Source organism: Arctopsyche grandis, chromosome 11 (assembly GCF_051622035.1).
Source record: "Arctopsyche grandis isolate Sample6627 chromosome 11, ASM5162203v2, whole genome shotgun sequence".
Classification (NCBI taxonomy): domain Eukaryota; kingdom Metazoa; phylum Arthropoda; class Insecta; order Trichoptera; family Hydropsychidae; genus Arctopsyche; species Arctopsyche grandis.
In genome coordinates, this window is record NC_135365.1 from 14,789,810 (window position 1) to 14,804,249 (window position 14,440).

At 31.6% G+C, this 14,440-nt stretch overlaps 3 protein-coding genes across 3 annotated transcripts; 1 reads left to right on the forward strand and 2 right to left on the reverse strand.

Moving 5' to 3' along the window:
• Positions 1–887: 887 nt before the first annotated feature.
• LOC143919211 (uncharacterized) lies at positions 888–3,806 on the forward strand. Its single transcript, XM_077441423.1, has 2 exons — positions 888–1,547; positions 3,324–3,806. Exons 1-2 carry the CDS (start codon positions 888–890, stop codon positions 3,804–3,806), a joined length of 1,143 nt encoding a protein of 380 aa, XP_077297549.1.
• Positions 3,807–5,902: 2,096 nt separating this feature from the next.
• LOC143918878 (glucose dehydrogenase [FAD, quinone]-like) lies at positions 5,903–8,137 on the reverse strand. The gene is made up of 3 exons (XM_077440968.1): positions 7,884–8,137; positions 7,608–7,810; positions 5,903–7,524 (listed from the first exon to the last, which is right to left on the reverse strand). Exons 1-3 carry the CDS (start codon positions 8,038–8,040, stop codon positions 6,097–6,099), a joined length of 1,788 nt encoding a protein of 595 aa, XP_077297094.1. The 5' UTR covers positions 8,041–8,137; the 3' UTR covers positions 5,903–6,096.
• A 2,119-nt stretch (positions 8,138–10,256) lies between these two features.
• On the reverse strand, positions 10,257–12,055 carry RabGGTb (geranylgeranyl transferase type-2 subunit beta). The gene is made up of 5 exons (XM_077441005.1): positions 11,771–12,055; positions 11,479–11,690; positions 11,137–11,307; positions 10,888–11,041; positions 10,257–10,813 (listed from the first exon to the last, which is right to left on the reverse strand). Exons 1-5 carry the CDS (start codon positions 11,950–11,952, stop codon positions 10,543–10,545), a joined length of 990 nt encoding a protein of 329 aa, XP_077297131.1. The 5' UTR covers positions 11,953–12,055; the 3' UTR covers positions 10,257–10,542.
• Positions 12,056–14,440: the final 2,385 nt, after the last annotated feature.

Here is a 14,440-nt window from a genome sequence, read left to right on the forward strand (position 1 = left end):
AATCGTCGGAGAAGATCTTTTGGGACTGTTCTAGAATTGCCCTTATTGGAAATGATTCAGTTTTCTTCGAAATTGATCCCACTTTCCAGTGTAAAAACTTCAATTAGTTCTATCATTAGTCCCTTTTTCGAAGTTCCACTTTTGAAAATGACGTCATAGAAAATTTATGTAGCGATTTTTACAGGACGAAATTTCAGCATTGTTTTTATTTATCCTTGGAAATATCTTTCAATTTCTACAAATTACGTTGCACCATTCAAAAGTCAAATCCGGAAAATTACTTTAACCCTTTGAATGCTGACCAACGCCGATCGGCGTTTTTCCAACGACTCTATAGGCCTGAAAAACGCCGATAGCCGTTGTACGTTTTGAGCATGTACAAAGTAAACAAGAATACTTTCCAGGTAGCATTGAAAAAAAATGCATTGAACATGGGTCGTGTAATCCGTGTCATTCATTTGTCAACGTTTATAAAGACTGGTTTACACGGGAATTTCTGAATTTATAACCACAGCAGAATTTTTCCGATGGAAATCCCTTTAAGGGTTAATCAATTGGTATGCAACACCGACATCTGAAAAAGATTATTTGTTAATCATCTCTGGTTCGCATCAATTTACGTTTTCGTGAAATCGCACAAAAGTTTCTTTCTATTGAACTCGCAAAATTGTGTGAGAAATCTTAAATTTCAACTTTATATAACATAAAATAATGAGATTTTAAGCACATTGTATTATATATACTATAGAACTAGTTTTAACCAGTGCTTATCAAATAAATTGTATCAATAGTTGATCGTTATTAATATATTGATGGGTAGCATTGTAATCGGACAAAATTCAAAACGTTGTTTTATTTTTGTATTTAGATGAAATAGAGCTCCAACAATGTTGATCACGTCAAACTCGTCGCCCGTTTCTGGTGAACTGCTCGAAGATGGAGCAGTTGATCCAGAGCAAATGGAACTATCAGTTCACTTGGTTCCAGAATCGTCACACACCATCGAAATCCAATACGTAGTGCCAGAACTTCACATATACGATACAGAAACGACGATAATTGAAGAGGTCGAAGCTGACGGCAGCTTCACAGACTATGGAGACAATCAAGCGTGCATAGATGATTACCCATTATCCGATCTGAATGACACGCAATTGCCTTCGTCAAACGACTGCAGCAGCACTGACTCTTATAATGGGGATTACAGCTCAGGGGAGACAGACCTGACCAATTTGAATTGGCTTCAGAACATCACTAATATATTGCCGGTGCCATCGCTATCGATCTCGCCGAAGCCTTCACCCAAGCCGCTCATCCAGAACGTGAGATTGCACAAATTCAAGCAGACGATACTCAAGTGCCAGGAAGACTTTTTGGAGAACGTCGACGACTACCAGGGAGATAGCGAGAAGAAACCTCCGTATTCTTATTGTTCCCTCATCTGTTTGGCGATGAGGTATAACGGCAATAAGATGACCCTCTCGTCTATTTACAGTTGGATCAGGGAGAATTTTAAATATTACAGAACTGCTGATCCAACGTGGCAGGTATTGAAATCTAATTTTTCACTCCCTTTGTTATTATAAATTCATTTAATAGTCCAATGACCACATTCAACGCTTTTAATTTAAAATTTGAATAATAGTTATATTTTTACTGCAGTAAGGATTACGTTGTGCCACGTCAGATTTTGCAATGCGGTGCAAACGATCGAAAAGCGCCAGACAGACTGAACCACAGATTAACGACACGTGTACCTTATGCGTGCGCACTGCTCGCACTTACACTAAGTGAAATCTACCCGATACTTTAGTTCCGAATTTTTCCTTATTAAATTATTAAAAATTCGTACCATTTTAATAATTGCATCTGTGCACATCGAAAGGTTACTCGTCATCTGATGTGCAATATATCATTCGTGAAGTCGATAATTGCGTTTAAAGCAGCCATCCAGTTAATCTGTGGTTCAATCTGTCTGGCGCTTTTCGATCGTTTGCACCAAACCCCAGATTTTGTCATTATTCTGAGAAAAAAGTGTTTGCGTGTGTTTGTCGATACAGTAAGGGGCTTACAAAAAGGGGGAAAAGTTTGTGAAATTTCGTGGGTGAAACGCAATCGAATAACCCTATTTTATTTGTTTGTCGATTGATAGAATCAGTAAACACTTTCATCGCGCACCTTATTTATTTAATTTTAACGACTGTTAAATTATTCTAAGGTTTCTTAATATTTAACTACTTTGATATTGATTATTTGACGTGAAAGATCATTAATCGGATTCCTCCAATTTTTGCAGTACAAAATCGGGTGACGAAAGTGATTAGACAATCGCCCCTCATCGCAGTCAGCTACATCAGTACGTACCAATCTCCCCCTGGTACTGTTTCAGTGCTGATGTCCCTCAATTTAAAATCAAAATTTTATATAAAAAAGTGTCTTATAATCTTAGGTTTATGCAGCATATGCATTTTTCTCAATATTAGAATTTAGCCCAATTTAGTATTTTTTTTATAATATATATAAACATATGTCACCATCATCATCATTCACAGTCATTCGCCATCGACAGCTGGATGAAGGCCTCTCCAGCACACTTCCATTCGTCTCTGTTTTGAGCAACTCTCATCCATCTCATTCCACACATTTTTTTATAATTTCATCTACCTATCTCTCCTGTGACCTTCCTTGCACCCTTTTATTTTTATTTTATTTTTACATAGATAAATACCAATGCGCCTTTCTAGGCAATTAATTACAAACATTGCAGCATTTCTATTACATAAATCGCTGTATTTCGAGAGGCTGGAGAACACGAAATTAACAATTAATTAATCCATAGAGAAATCTATGGATTTAGACTTGTACATAAATTTTTATATATTGTATGTACATAAATCAAATTCAGATATTTGTGACAGCGGGTAGGATAATTTTTGCCAATTTTATGTAGGAACCGTTTCAACAATGAAATCAGATAAATTGGCAAACTCTCATAAGAAACGATCGACTTGGAGTCACAAATATCCAAGTTTGACCAGCAGTATTAATGACTAGCACGAGATCGAACCCGGTAACCTCTTGGTGCTAAACTTAAACGCAACCACTGAGCCATACTGCTGGCTTATATTCTCTCGGGTACCATTCGAGCACTTGTTTCGTCCATCTATCGTCTGTTCTTCTAACTTTCTTTACTATCACCATTACATCAACCACATTTGTCATACTTTCCTTTTTTCTCTTCTTTATTACCATGCATATATAAAATTATATTGCTTTCCAAATCATAAAACAAATACTTTACTTTCACAAACATTTTATTACAGAATTCCATAAGGCACAACCTATCGTTGAACAAAGTATTCGTTAAAGTGGCCAGATCAAAGCAGGAGCCAGGTAAAGGTGGGTTTTGGAAATTAGAATTAGCAAGACTTCAAGACTCGAGGCGATGTAAGAGAGTTTCAAGACCATCCAAAAAACAAAAGGCTAAAAATGAAGACAAACAAAGCGAAAAAGTTGGGTCTGTAGAAATACATATACTACAACAGACTGGTCCTTATGATGATAGTTTCGAGAGGGCGAAACAAGCAAGCGACTCTATAAGCGATATGTCTAGTCAGCTACCAGATTTCAGCCTTGATGGCCTGGACATGGTACTTTCCAATCCCATGGAGACCGATTTTGGGCCAAACGTGATTGTGGAGCCGGTGGCTGCGGAAGAAGAGCTTGGTGCACTTTTGATGTCAACCCCTTGGGAGGATCTTCAACCAGAACTAACAGATTCTTTATTTGATTCTTATTTAAAGTGAAAATTGCCATTTTCACATTGACAGTAGTAAGTTCTCTTGAATTTCGGAATAAAATGGGTTTCATTACATTGTATACGTTTTCAATTTTATAATGTAATCGTAAGTGGAACCGTTTATTTGTATTTTTTAATTTTTATAAACATTTCAAAACTACCTATACTAGATTGAGATTCAATGGATCGAAAATATTTTCTTTATAACTGTGAATATTTAAAAAAAACTTTGTTTTGTAAACGCATAAATGAAAATGCTTATTATATAGTACTTGTGTTTACACAAAAAGTATTGCAATTTTAGTAAATGTAAGATAAAGATTATTTACACATGTATATTGAACACTTTTGCTCAAAAATGTCCGTCCTATAAATATGTAGAACACAACCATAATGTGAAACTATTGTTTTAGTGTGGTTTTTAATAATGTTCGATTGTTACAATTATGCGAATTTAATTTTTATGAAAAACATAAGAATTTGAATCTTGATGGTTGTCTTTAAGTTCAAAAAAGATTTTAAATTCCCATTTTTATAAAAATAACATACTTATATTTACATATTCAAATATAAATATGTTTTATCTAGTTTTAGAAGCAATTTGAGAAATATTGGTTTTTTGGTGGTATAAGAGATGTAGAAAATATAATTTTTTGCACTTAAATGCTTATGTGAAAAATTTACACTTTAAGGAAAAAATATTTGAATTTATGATAATGTGTGTAACATTTATAATCAAATGTGTTTTATCTAATCACAAAATTAGAAAAACATTATTATTTTTATCAGTATATTTCTGCAGGGTTCAATTACAAAAGCTAATATGGTCTTAATTGGAAAAAAGCTCATCGTGATTATCAATCAAGCTCAAATAAAAAACTTTAGTATTATAAAATCATATGTATATACCTATACATATAAAATTATCAAAAACATAGTATTCATTAAAACAAAATGTTCAAAAGTATTATGTTAATCACAAAATGAGATTAATGCAATTCAATTTACAAATAAGTTTAAATATTTTGGATCAAATTGAAAAATTTACTATACATACGTACTAAATATTATTTTATAATAAGCAGTATTAAATTTATAAGCATAAGAAATCATTCGAAAAATTATAACTATGCCGACATAATATATAAATATGTATGTATCACATGGCTGAAAAGTATATCCAAAAATATACGAATGTAATCAATATAAAACGAAATATTTGGCAATATTTAATAGTCAGTTCCAGGAAATGAAGTAAATGCCTGAATTAACCGTAAATTATAAATTATTACCATTAAAATTGCATTTTCAGAATATTCTATTAGAAAAATAAATAAAACTGTTGATCTTAAATTCCCTGGGAAGATTTTTTTTTCAGTAACAAAGTGAATTATACAAATATAAAATTATTCATAGTCACTTTTTATATATGTACCTACATATGTACATATATTATATTTTAAAAAACTTAGTTTTTCACAGATGTAATAAAAATTATTTGCCTTATTATACACTGCTATCTATTAGTGATCACATTAAGCGTGCCTATTTACTGTCATAGAATATTTTCATAATTGTGAAGATATAATAACATTTTCCGTCCAATTGTTGTGTATTTGATATGTACTTGAGTGTGTTGTGAAGACGCTAGTCATAGTTAATATATATTTAATAATTTATATATATAGTCATATGAAAAATGGTAACTATTTTACTATGTTCAAATTATTTTATTATACTGTAAGAATTAAAAAAAATTGAATGTGTGTATGCAAATTTATCATTTTTTTAATTCAGCGTATAATATTGTAAATAATATTAAGTGTTTTAAAATTGCACAAATGGGATTTTGAATACATTACATTGAGAAACATTCTACATACATATACATATATGTAGTTGTTTTAGTTATTTTGTAAACGCACATTTTATAAAACTGAATATTTCACTTAAGAGTGAACTATTTGAATATTGTTTGTCTGTATAAAAAAATAGCATATATGTATTTTAGATTTGAGCATAATTTGCTCAAAATATGTAGTCACAAAATAATTGTATCAGTATTTAAATTTAGAAGTGGTTTATTTATAATAAAAGAGATTTCAAAATCATGAACATATTTTTTTTTATTACATGTAAATTAATAATGGTTTTAAAAATCAAAACAATATTTAAAAAATATAAAAACTAAATAAAAAATGTCAAAAATATTAATCACAAAACATGGTAAATAGTATCAAAATGATGCATTGAGCAACCCGTAAAAGTTTTTTAATAAATTAAATATAATTTCATTTTTATTTTATTTCATTAATTAGAAGATTATTAGAAAATATTTTTGCAAGTAATAGTACGGCGGTGTTGATGTTACCACTTGGCATTGTTGGAAATAGAGAAGCATCGGCAACATACAAATTATTAATACCACTAACTTTAAAACTGAAATCCACAACAGTTGTATTTTTCAGAGGATCACCCATTTGGCAAGTGCCAGCAGGATGATAGCTGGTCAAAGTCAGATGCTTTATATAACATTCCCAATAATCGGGTGTATCAAATTTTGTATAAATACAACCGGGTAATATATTGGTATTCAAACGTGCGCCAAGTTTTTTCATGGATGGCGTATCAATCAATTGCTTTATCAATTTGATTCCATTTATAATAACTTTAACATCGTCAGGATGCGAAAAGTAATTTGGTTGTATTATTGGTAAGTCAGATGGATTTGAACTGTATAGCTTTATAAATCCCACACTTTTTGGGTGCAAAACAACAGGGAGTATTGATATGGCGTTCATATTTATGATTTTTTGAAAATAATTATCCCAAGTCATATCTGAAATGCCAAATGTCTTTCTCAAGTATACGCCAGAATCGGCTGATATTCCTGTAGGCATTATCATAAGTTGTAAATCAGGTAAGTTGGATTTTTTAATGCAATATTCAATTTGATCTTTCAATTTCATATTACAGGTGTTTAAAATTGCTATAGCTTCACACCCGACTGACGTCCAAGGACCTTTACCGTTAATAAAATAATTCCATGCACTAATCGGACTGCTAAAGTTTGCCAAATTAAAATCCAATGGTTTCGATAGTAAAATTAAGTCAAGTCCGGTGGTAACGTGGTCCATTAAATTCTTACCGACTGGTAAATCTTGAACGACTGGAATTTTCAATTTTTGAAGATGATCTTGAGGTCCAATTCCAGATAAAAGTAATATTTTTGGTGTGCCAATGGCTCCTGCTGCTAAAATCACTCCCTTCTTTGGTTCGATGTAACGAATTTTACCAAACTTTTCATATTGCACTCCTTTTGCATTTTTATTTTCAACATCCATGACTATTTTTTGTACAAATGCATTTGATATGATTTTTCCATTTTTTAAATTCTGCTGTAGGAGATGAGAAGTAGACCATCTAGCGCCATTTCGTTGACTCACAATAGTTTCCATAAAACCCAACTTTAATTCATTCGAATGATCCGTTTTAAAACCCAATTCTCTAGCAGCATCTAACACAGCATTTGGTAATGATGTTTTAAAATTTAAGGGTTCTTTGGATATATCAGTTTTTTCTAATTCATCTAAATAGCTGTTTAATCGAGCTGCACTGTATTTCCCGTTAAACCAAGGAACGAGTTCTTCCACGTATCCTCGCATATATATCATATTGTTTAACTTGGCCGAACCCCCGACGATTTTTCCAGATGGCCACTTACACTAAAATTTATGAAAATTTAATATTATTTGGGAATATTGTGATATAAAATTCGGAACATTTAAAGCGTTGAGTTCTTTCTTACCTTTCCCGACATGGCTAAACAAGCATCAGATTGAGTAATTGTTTCATATTGCCAATCATAGGATGTTCCTTGTAAGAGTGGACCAAGAGCCGGGGGATTTAATAAAGGGCCACCATAGCCACCAGCTTCCAAAACAAGGAATTTGATATTGTGGTGAGCAGATAAATGATGAGCAATTAGGGAACCAGCCGTTCCGCTTCCAACTACAATTTAAAAAAGTATCAATACGATTGCTAAAGAAACCTTAGTACATAAATAAAATAAAGTAAAAAGTACCAATAACATAGTCGTATACTTCAGGGCTTTCAACCTCAGATAAATGTTTAACATATTCATAGTAACAAATTAAAACGAGATAAAACTTAAAACAATAAACCAAAATTGTATATATAAATACAATAATTGTAGATGCGAATTGGAATTGAAAATTCATTTATTATTTATAAATTTTTCACTTTTGGCGGTTCCACTTAAAACTAACCAACAAAATTTAAATGACACCTGTCAATCTATGAAGTTTTGGCCATAGCAACATAATTTCAAAGTAGCTTTCAGAAAAAGGGTTTATAATGTGTTTGAATGAATTTAGTAATTACTCATCCAACATTTTTATCTTATGAATTCATCAAACAAGTTCTACATATTGTCTTAATTTTTATAATATTTAAAATTGTACTCAATGGAAAGATTTATATAAAGTTGATTGCGCAAACAAATTTAATTACTCCTAAAAGTTTTATGCCCCTTAAAATTACATTTTACCAAGATCGAAGTTTCCATACCTACTTAAATCCATACCCACTTTATACAGTTTTAAGAATAATATTAGAATACATTAGAATATTGTACCTCAACCATACTTTTCCTTTTTTGTATTCATTCAGATAGGGAATCATTACATAAACGGTAAATATACGTATGTCTAAAGAATCAAACACATGTAGGAATCTCGTCATCGTCATCGTCATCGAAACATTCGAGAATATTCCGCAACAACAAACCACATTCCTTGCAGAACTCACACACGTAAACAAGCGGAACGAAACCCAGACGACGCACACCTGCAGTCATTATATTAAACTCAAGCGGAACGCCCCTACCAGTCGAGTGGAACCAAAACGGTCGAAACACGCCGCCACCATTAAACTACATCGAGCGGAACGGCGCCAATCATTCCAGAAAATTCTACCCCTCGACAAAAAGCAAATTCCTCGCTTACGCATCAACAAACCACCACCATCGGTCAGGTGATTCCAGAAACACTATAAAAGGAGGTACAACCCAAACAACGCCAGTCGACCCACAACAGCAAGCGTCGACACACAGCACCAGACCAGTCGACCCACAGCAGTAAGCGTCGACACACAACAGCAGACCAGTCGACATACAGCTCCTGACCAGCCACCACTACACTACGCGGACTTGGAAGATCAACCAGCCGGACGAGCCAGCAACACACTGCCGTATCCAGAGACCTTCCGAACATAGCCGAACAACGAGCCAGCAACACACTGCCGCATCCAGAGACCTTCTGAACATAGCTGAATGCCGAGCCAGCGACACTCTACCATATCCAGAGACCGCTGAACGACATACTTTTGCCCACAAATATAATACCTTTGTACAACCATAGGCAAACAATAAAACTTTATAAAACTAGCACAACAGTGTTTCGTTAGGCCGGGATACGGTCAACACACATGTACCCCGCCTACACACCATTACGTTTATTTCATAGTAAGCCTACCAGTGCTCTAAATATAAAGAAAATTATCTAGCGGACAGCTATTTTCAGATGTGTATTTTAAAAAATTCTAATTACACTGAGCAACAAAAAAAAATTACCGGAGCAGAGACTAATTAATCATAACTAAGTTTGACCAAATTACTAACACTAAATTCGAATATTACAATGCTTTGTATTAGCTTGCTCTCGTTTAAGAGATATGAGCGTTCAAAAAATGGGAAATTTTAACAGAATTTTGGCTTTTGCAATTTTAATTCAAGATCTAGTATTGCTGTGCCAAGAGTTGCTATTGGAATCAATATTCAGATGTTTTTTCTATTTTGTAAGATTTTTTAATGCTTTAAAATACGTATAATTAATTATCTAGCGAATTTTAAATGTCAAAAATATATATTATTTTACAGATTTCTTCTCGAGTTATCATGAATTTCTAGACCAGTTTTATATTTAACCAATTCCAATACTTAATTTTAGCATAGCAATAATAGATTTCTAAATAAAGACTGCAAAATCTATAGAAATGTCACATTTTGTTTTAAACGCTAATATTTCTTAAACTCAGTGTGTTAAATTTAGTAAAGATTTATTTACTCCGCTCTGGTAAGTAAAACACGTGATTTTTTGTTTTGATCAATGTTATTATATTATAATTAGTATATCAAAATCTAAATACCGCTACGATATCATGAATTCCAGTAAAGCAACGTTACCTAAATAATTCGTATTTTACTAATCTATTGGGTGGGTTTGTCATGTATAGGAAACAAATTCGTGTACATTGTTGGTGTATCAGGGGTCAAAAATTGTAAAAAAACCTTTATTGGATACAATGATGGAGACTTCGAAGGGAATAATACACCCCTTTTACAGGTGTGATGGCGATCGGGGAATAAAACAATTTTCTATTAGCGCATTGCATATATAATTTTCCTTAAAAAACGTATAATAATTATCACATTTTTAACTAACAAAAAAAAATGAACCACCTTGTAAAACCTTTAAAAAACAAACAAACATAAGTAAATTACAGAATATATGTAAGCTAATAATAATACACGTATATGTGATTTGAACAAATAGATTTATTGTTATCACCATTATCAATATTAAATAAAGCCACGTGAAACAACAAAAAAGGTACACTTGAAAAAAGATTGATCACAATGAAAATTGATTTCTAAATCTATTTTATAAAGCTAACAATTGAGGTTCAAGTTTCAGTCTTGTGATTGTTTCTTGAGGCATGCAGTATGTTGGATTGATTGGTTTGATTTGAGTGTTGCCTAAAAGCGATAGGCCAGCCAATCCAAACAATGTATGAAATGGGTCAGTCATATCTCCTGGCCGATCGCTGAAACCACCATTTTCAGAATCTTGACAAGCCAGAATGAATTTTTCTAATGCTGCTTTATCTACCCAGTGTATACGGTTCATCATGGAAAGAGAAGCCAATACCCACCTGCAAAAAATAATAAATAATTTTAAAAACTGATATAAAGATACGAAATCTAAAAAAAAATATATAAAAATAACCAGGAATAGCACAAATCTGGAAGTTTTTCTGGACGTCCATTTAAACCCCCATTAGGTAATTGTCTCTCGCACAGCCACCAGCCTAACTCATCGGCTCGTAAAGCATCCAATCGTCCACATACTGAAAGGAAGCCTACACAGCAATATATAAGACCTGAAAATATAATTTAATATGTAATATGGAATTTAAGTATAAAAATTATAATTATAATACAAACACCAAAAAGTTATTTTCAAAATGACACAAACCAGCATGACTTTCTGAGCCAGGACGTGACCCAAAACCACCATCGAAATTCATACAACTCAAAACAAATTCGACAGCTCGTCCAACATTGATAGCATCTAGCCGGTGCAGTAAGGAAAGACAAAGTACAGCACAAAACGAAAACCGAGTATCTACTTCGCCCCACTTATCACCTGTATAACAATATATATTTTTTAAATTTACATAAATCAATTTTAATTATGATTGGTGTAAAACTATAATAATATATTCTTAAAATATGTATGGTAAAGAAGTAAATACTATATTAAAAAAATTGAGGAACTGATACTAGCAAATATAATCATATAAAAAAAAATGAATACCCATAAAGCTGCCATCTTCCAATTGAAGTGAGGTTATATACTTTATAACACCTTCGACATCAATGACATCTATTTTATCATACATACTAAGTATTTGAACGGCGCTGAGAGTGTATAGTATGTGGGGATCGTGACCAACACTGGCTGATATGCCACCACTTTCTTTGTCTTGACAAGATTTAATAAATTCCAAGATTTCTTCACGTGGAACTCTGTAGAATCATACATACGGTTCAACATTGTTGTATAAAGTGATTTATTAAGAGTACATATCTCAAGATAATAAGTGTACCGAGACGATTTAGCCATGAGCTCGAGCGCTGTGAGGCCCCAATACATGCCGGACATGCGCAGGAATTCTGTCTTGCAGAAGTCGTAGTCATCTTTATCAGTACCGTATACAGATAAATAGGAAGCATGACGCTCCAACTCCAGCTTCAGCTCAGAACCGCCACCCGCCACCTCCCCTTCCATGTCTACAGACAAAATGATGCACAAATGTCACGTTGATGAATCAAGTAGCTATCATTTCTGCCGAACTGACAGTTGCTGCATTTTCATTTCGTTTTAAAAGCGTTCAAAATCGACCATACCTTTTTTCCAAATTTTAGATATTTTAACGCAATGATTTTAAAATTAAATGTGCAATATACTTAATTATATATAAAAATTACGATTTAAAACTAATTAAACACCATTTTAGTATATAATGTATCGTATTACTCCCAAAACGGTAAAGGGGGGTATATAAATGGTTAGGTGATTACTGGTCACAAAGTCACTAAAATCTCTATAACGGAACATTTGGCAGCCGAAAAGTCTATCATACTAACGATAAATATCATACTAACGAGAACTTGAGATTTTCATGGCAAAAATTGTCTTTGTGACCACCGCAATGTGATTAATAATCTAATTTCAAATAAATATTTATTCATTATTAGAACAGCAGTTTCATAATTTTATGTAAAATGTATACAATAGGCAAACATTTGAAATTTATTAACAGAACTGTCGTCCTGATTCATGGTGAATCTTTACTTTTTTCAAAATTTCCCAAATTGATTTGAAAAAAACATAGAAAAGCCTAGTAAAAATCAAAGTTGGGAAATTTTTTTTTTTAGTACTGCGTCTAATTATGTCAAATTCCGTGACTTATCTACCTTTACAAATTCTAAATTATCTAGCTATAAAATGATTTTTTTATCAACCAATTACGTATAGATTTTTAAATATACATATGTATTGTAATTATATTATAGGGGATGGACGAATGAGACGACTGGCATGTTAATGCACGTGTTTTATTTATGACAGCTGAAGGCAGAGTGAGGTAGCTAACTCCGAACACAATCGAGTCGGTCCCCACTCGCAGGAAGATGACCAAACTCGATCATGTCGTATAGCGAGCCGCCACAATATCAACCCCAAGCTTACCTTGCATCCATATTTATCAATGTAAAACACAACAGTAAACAAAATATAATAAACAATATAAAAATTTTATAATTAAATTGAAATTGAATAAAAAAGAAACGTGTATCTGATATTTTATTCAAGAAATTACATATCAACCTTACTACATTTATCTAATAGTTATGGATTTTAATCTTAAAAAAATTTAAAACCCAATGTCTGCGCAATTTACCAACTTATCGATGTTTATTTGGTATGATACAATTAGTTATCAGTTTTGTGTCACCTTAGAAATAAATCCTGAAGTGCTTATGATTAATTACACTTGAATATTCGTTCAAATTTAGTATATGTTCATATACTAATTTATAAGCCTTATGAACATTTGCATAATATTTTAAGTCAGTAGTTATACAGAAAATATGGTTTTTTATTTAATAAATGTGTAGTAATGACTACAATTGTTAAATAGATAGACACTTATACTTATTGAGTAGAAATATTAAATAGACAAATATTAATTATTTAAAATAAATGTTGTAGTTAGAGGTCAGTCTCTTAACTTTTTAGATCTTTTCAACTACTGTTTTACAAATAGTACATTGAATTATTTAATAAATTTTTAATAAATCTTACACAAACGTGTACACCACACTATAGGGAATATATGTATAGCTCGTATTTGAGTAGTATGTTCTCATATTTTATGGCACATCACATAATAGTTACACAACATGTTTCATGCAATATTTTTAAATGCGTTACAAATTTTTGCATGTACATATACTTAATTTAAAAATGACAATAAAAATATCACATATATTTAAATCTATTATAATAATTTAATTAAAATTGACTAGTATAAACTTGTACATTTATGATGAAATCATAAAATGGTTCAGTTGAATAACATTCAGTTTTTTAAAGGTTTTTTTAGTTTTTATCATATACATATACATTATATAATACATAATAAATAGTTTCACATGTATTTTTTTTAATAAATGTTTCACATTTTCAATAAGATATTTTAATTTGTAGACGTCGATGCAGTGAAAGTATATATGTATATATATAAGCAATATTTAATTTTTACATTAATGAAAAGTTTTTACTACTTAAATGAATCAAATAAACCTCATTTTCATATACATTTGAATGTATGTATGTAGGTATCTGTACTGTTACCTTAAATAATCGTTGAAATACATTTAAAACTCACTTTTCACGTCATTTTAAACATTTCACGACACACTAATTTATATACTTCATTAAAGCTTGTATACCCTTAGACCACACAATAAGATATTTACATTATATATTTCCAATAATAAATAGATATATTATATTTATCACATTTATATTTTTACATGAATAAATTTAAGAACAAATATAGATTAAGTTTTCAAGTATAGTTTAAAAATATGAGGAGACAAATGATTTCATATCCAAAACCTATATATGTATGTACATGTGTACTTAGAAAGTGAGATTTTAATAAGAATTAGCTTTATATTGGAGGGCATATTGAAATGTATGTATCATA

What these genes read in the sequence shown, in the direction of transcription:
- LOC143919211 (XM_077441423.1), top strand. Translation starts at nt 888, where the DNA reads ATGTTGATCACGTCAAACTCGTCGCCCGTTTCTGGTGAACTGCTCGAA. An exon ending in CTGCTGATCCAACGTGGCAG is followed by an intron (nt 1,548 to 3,323) that starts GTATTGAAATCT and finishes ATTTTATTACAG; the next exon opens with AATTCCATAAGGCACAACCT.
- LOC143918878 (XM_077440968.1), bottom strand. Translation starts at nt 8,040, where the DNA reads ATGAATTTTCAATTCCAATTCGCATCTACAATTATTGTATTTATATAT. An exon ending in AGTATACGACTATGTTATTG is followed by an intron (nt 7,811 to 7,883) that starts GTACTTTTTACT and finishes TTTAAATTGTAG; the next exon opens with TTGGAAGCGGAACGGCTGGT. An exon ending in GTTTAGCCATGTCGGGAAAG is followed by an intron (nt 7,525 to 7,607) that starts GTAAGAAAGAAC and finishes CATAAATTTTAG; the next exon opens with TGTAAGTGGCCATCTGGAAA.
- RabGGTb (XM_077441005.1), bottom strand. Translation starts at nt 11,952, where the DNA reads ATGGAAGGGGAGGTGGCGGGTGGCGGTTCTGAGCTGAAGCTGGAGTTG. An exon ending in CTCATGGCTAAATCGTCTCG is followed by an intron (nt 11,691 to 11,770) that starts GTACACTTATTA and finishes ATGATTCTACAG; the next exon opens with AGTTCCACGTGAAGAAATCT. An exon ending in CCAGATTTGTGCTATTCCTG is followed by an intron (nt 10,814 to 10,887) that starts GTTATTTTTATA and finishes TATTTTTTGCAG; the next exon opens with GTGGGTATTGGCTTCTCTTT.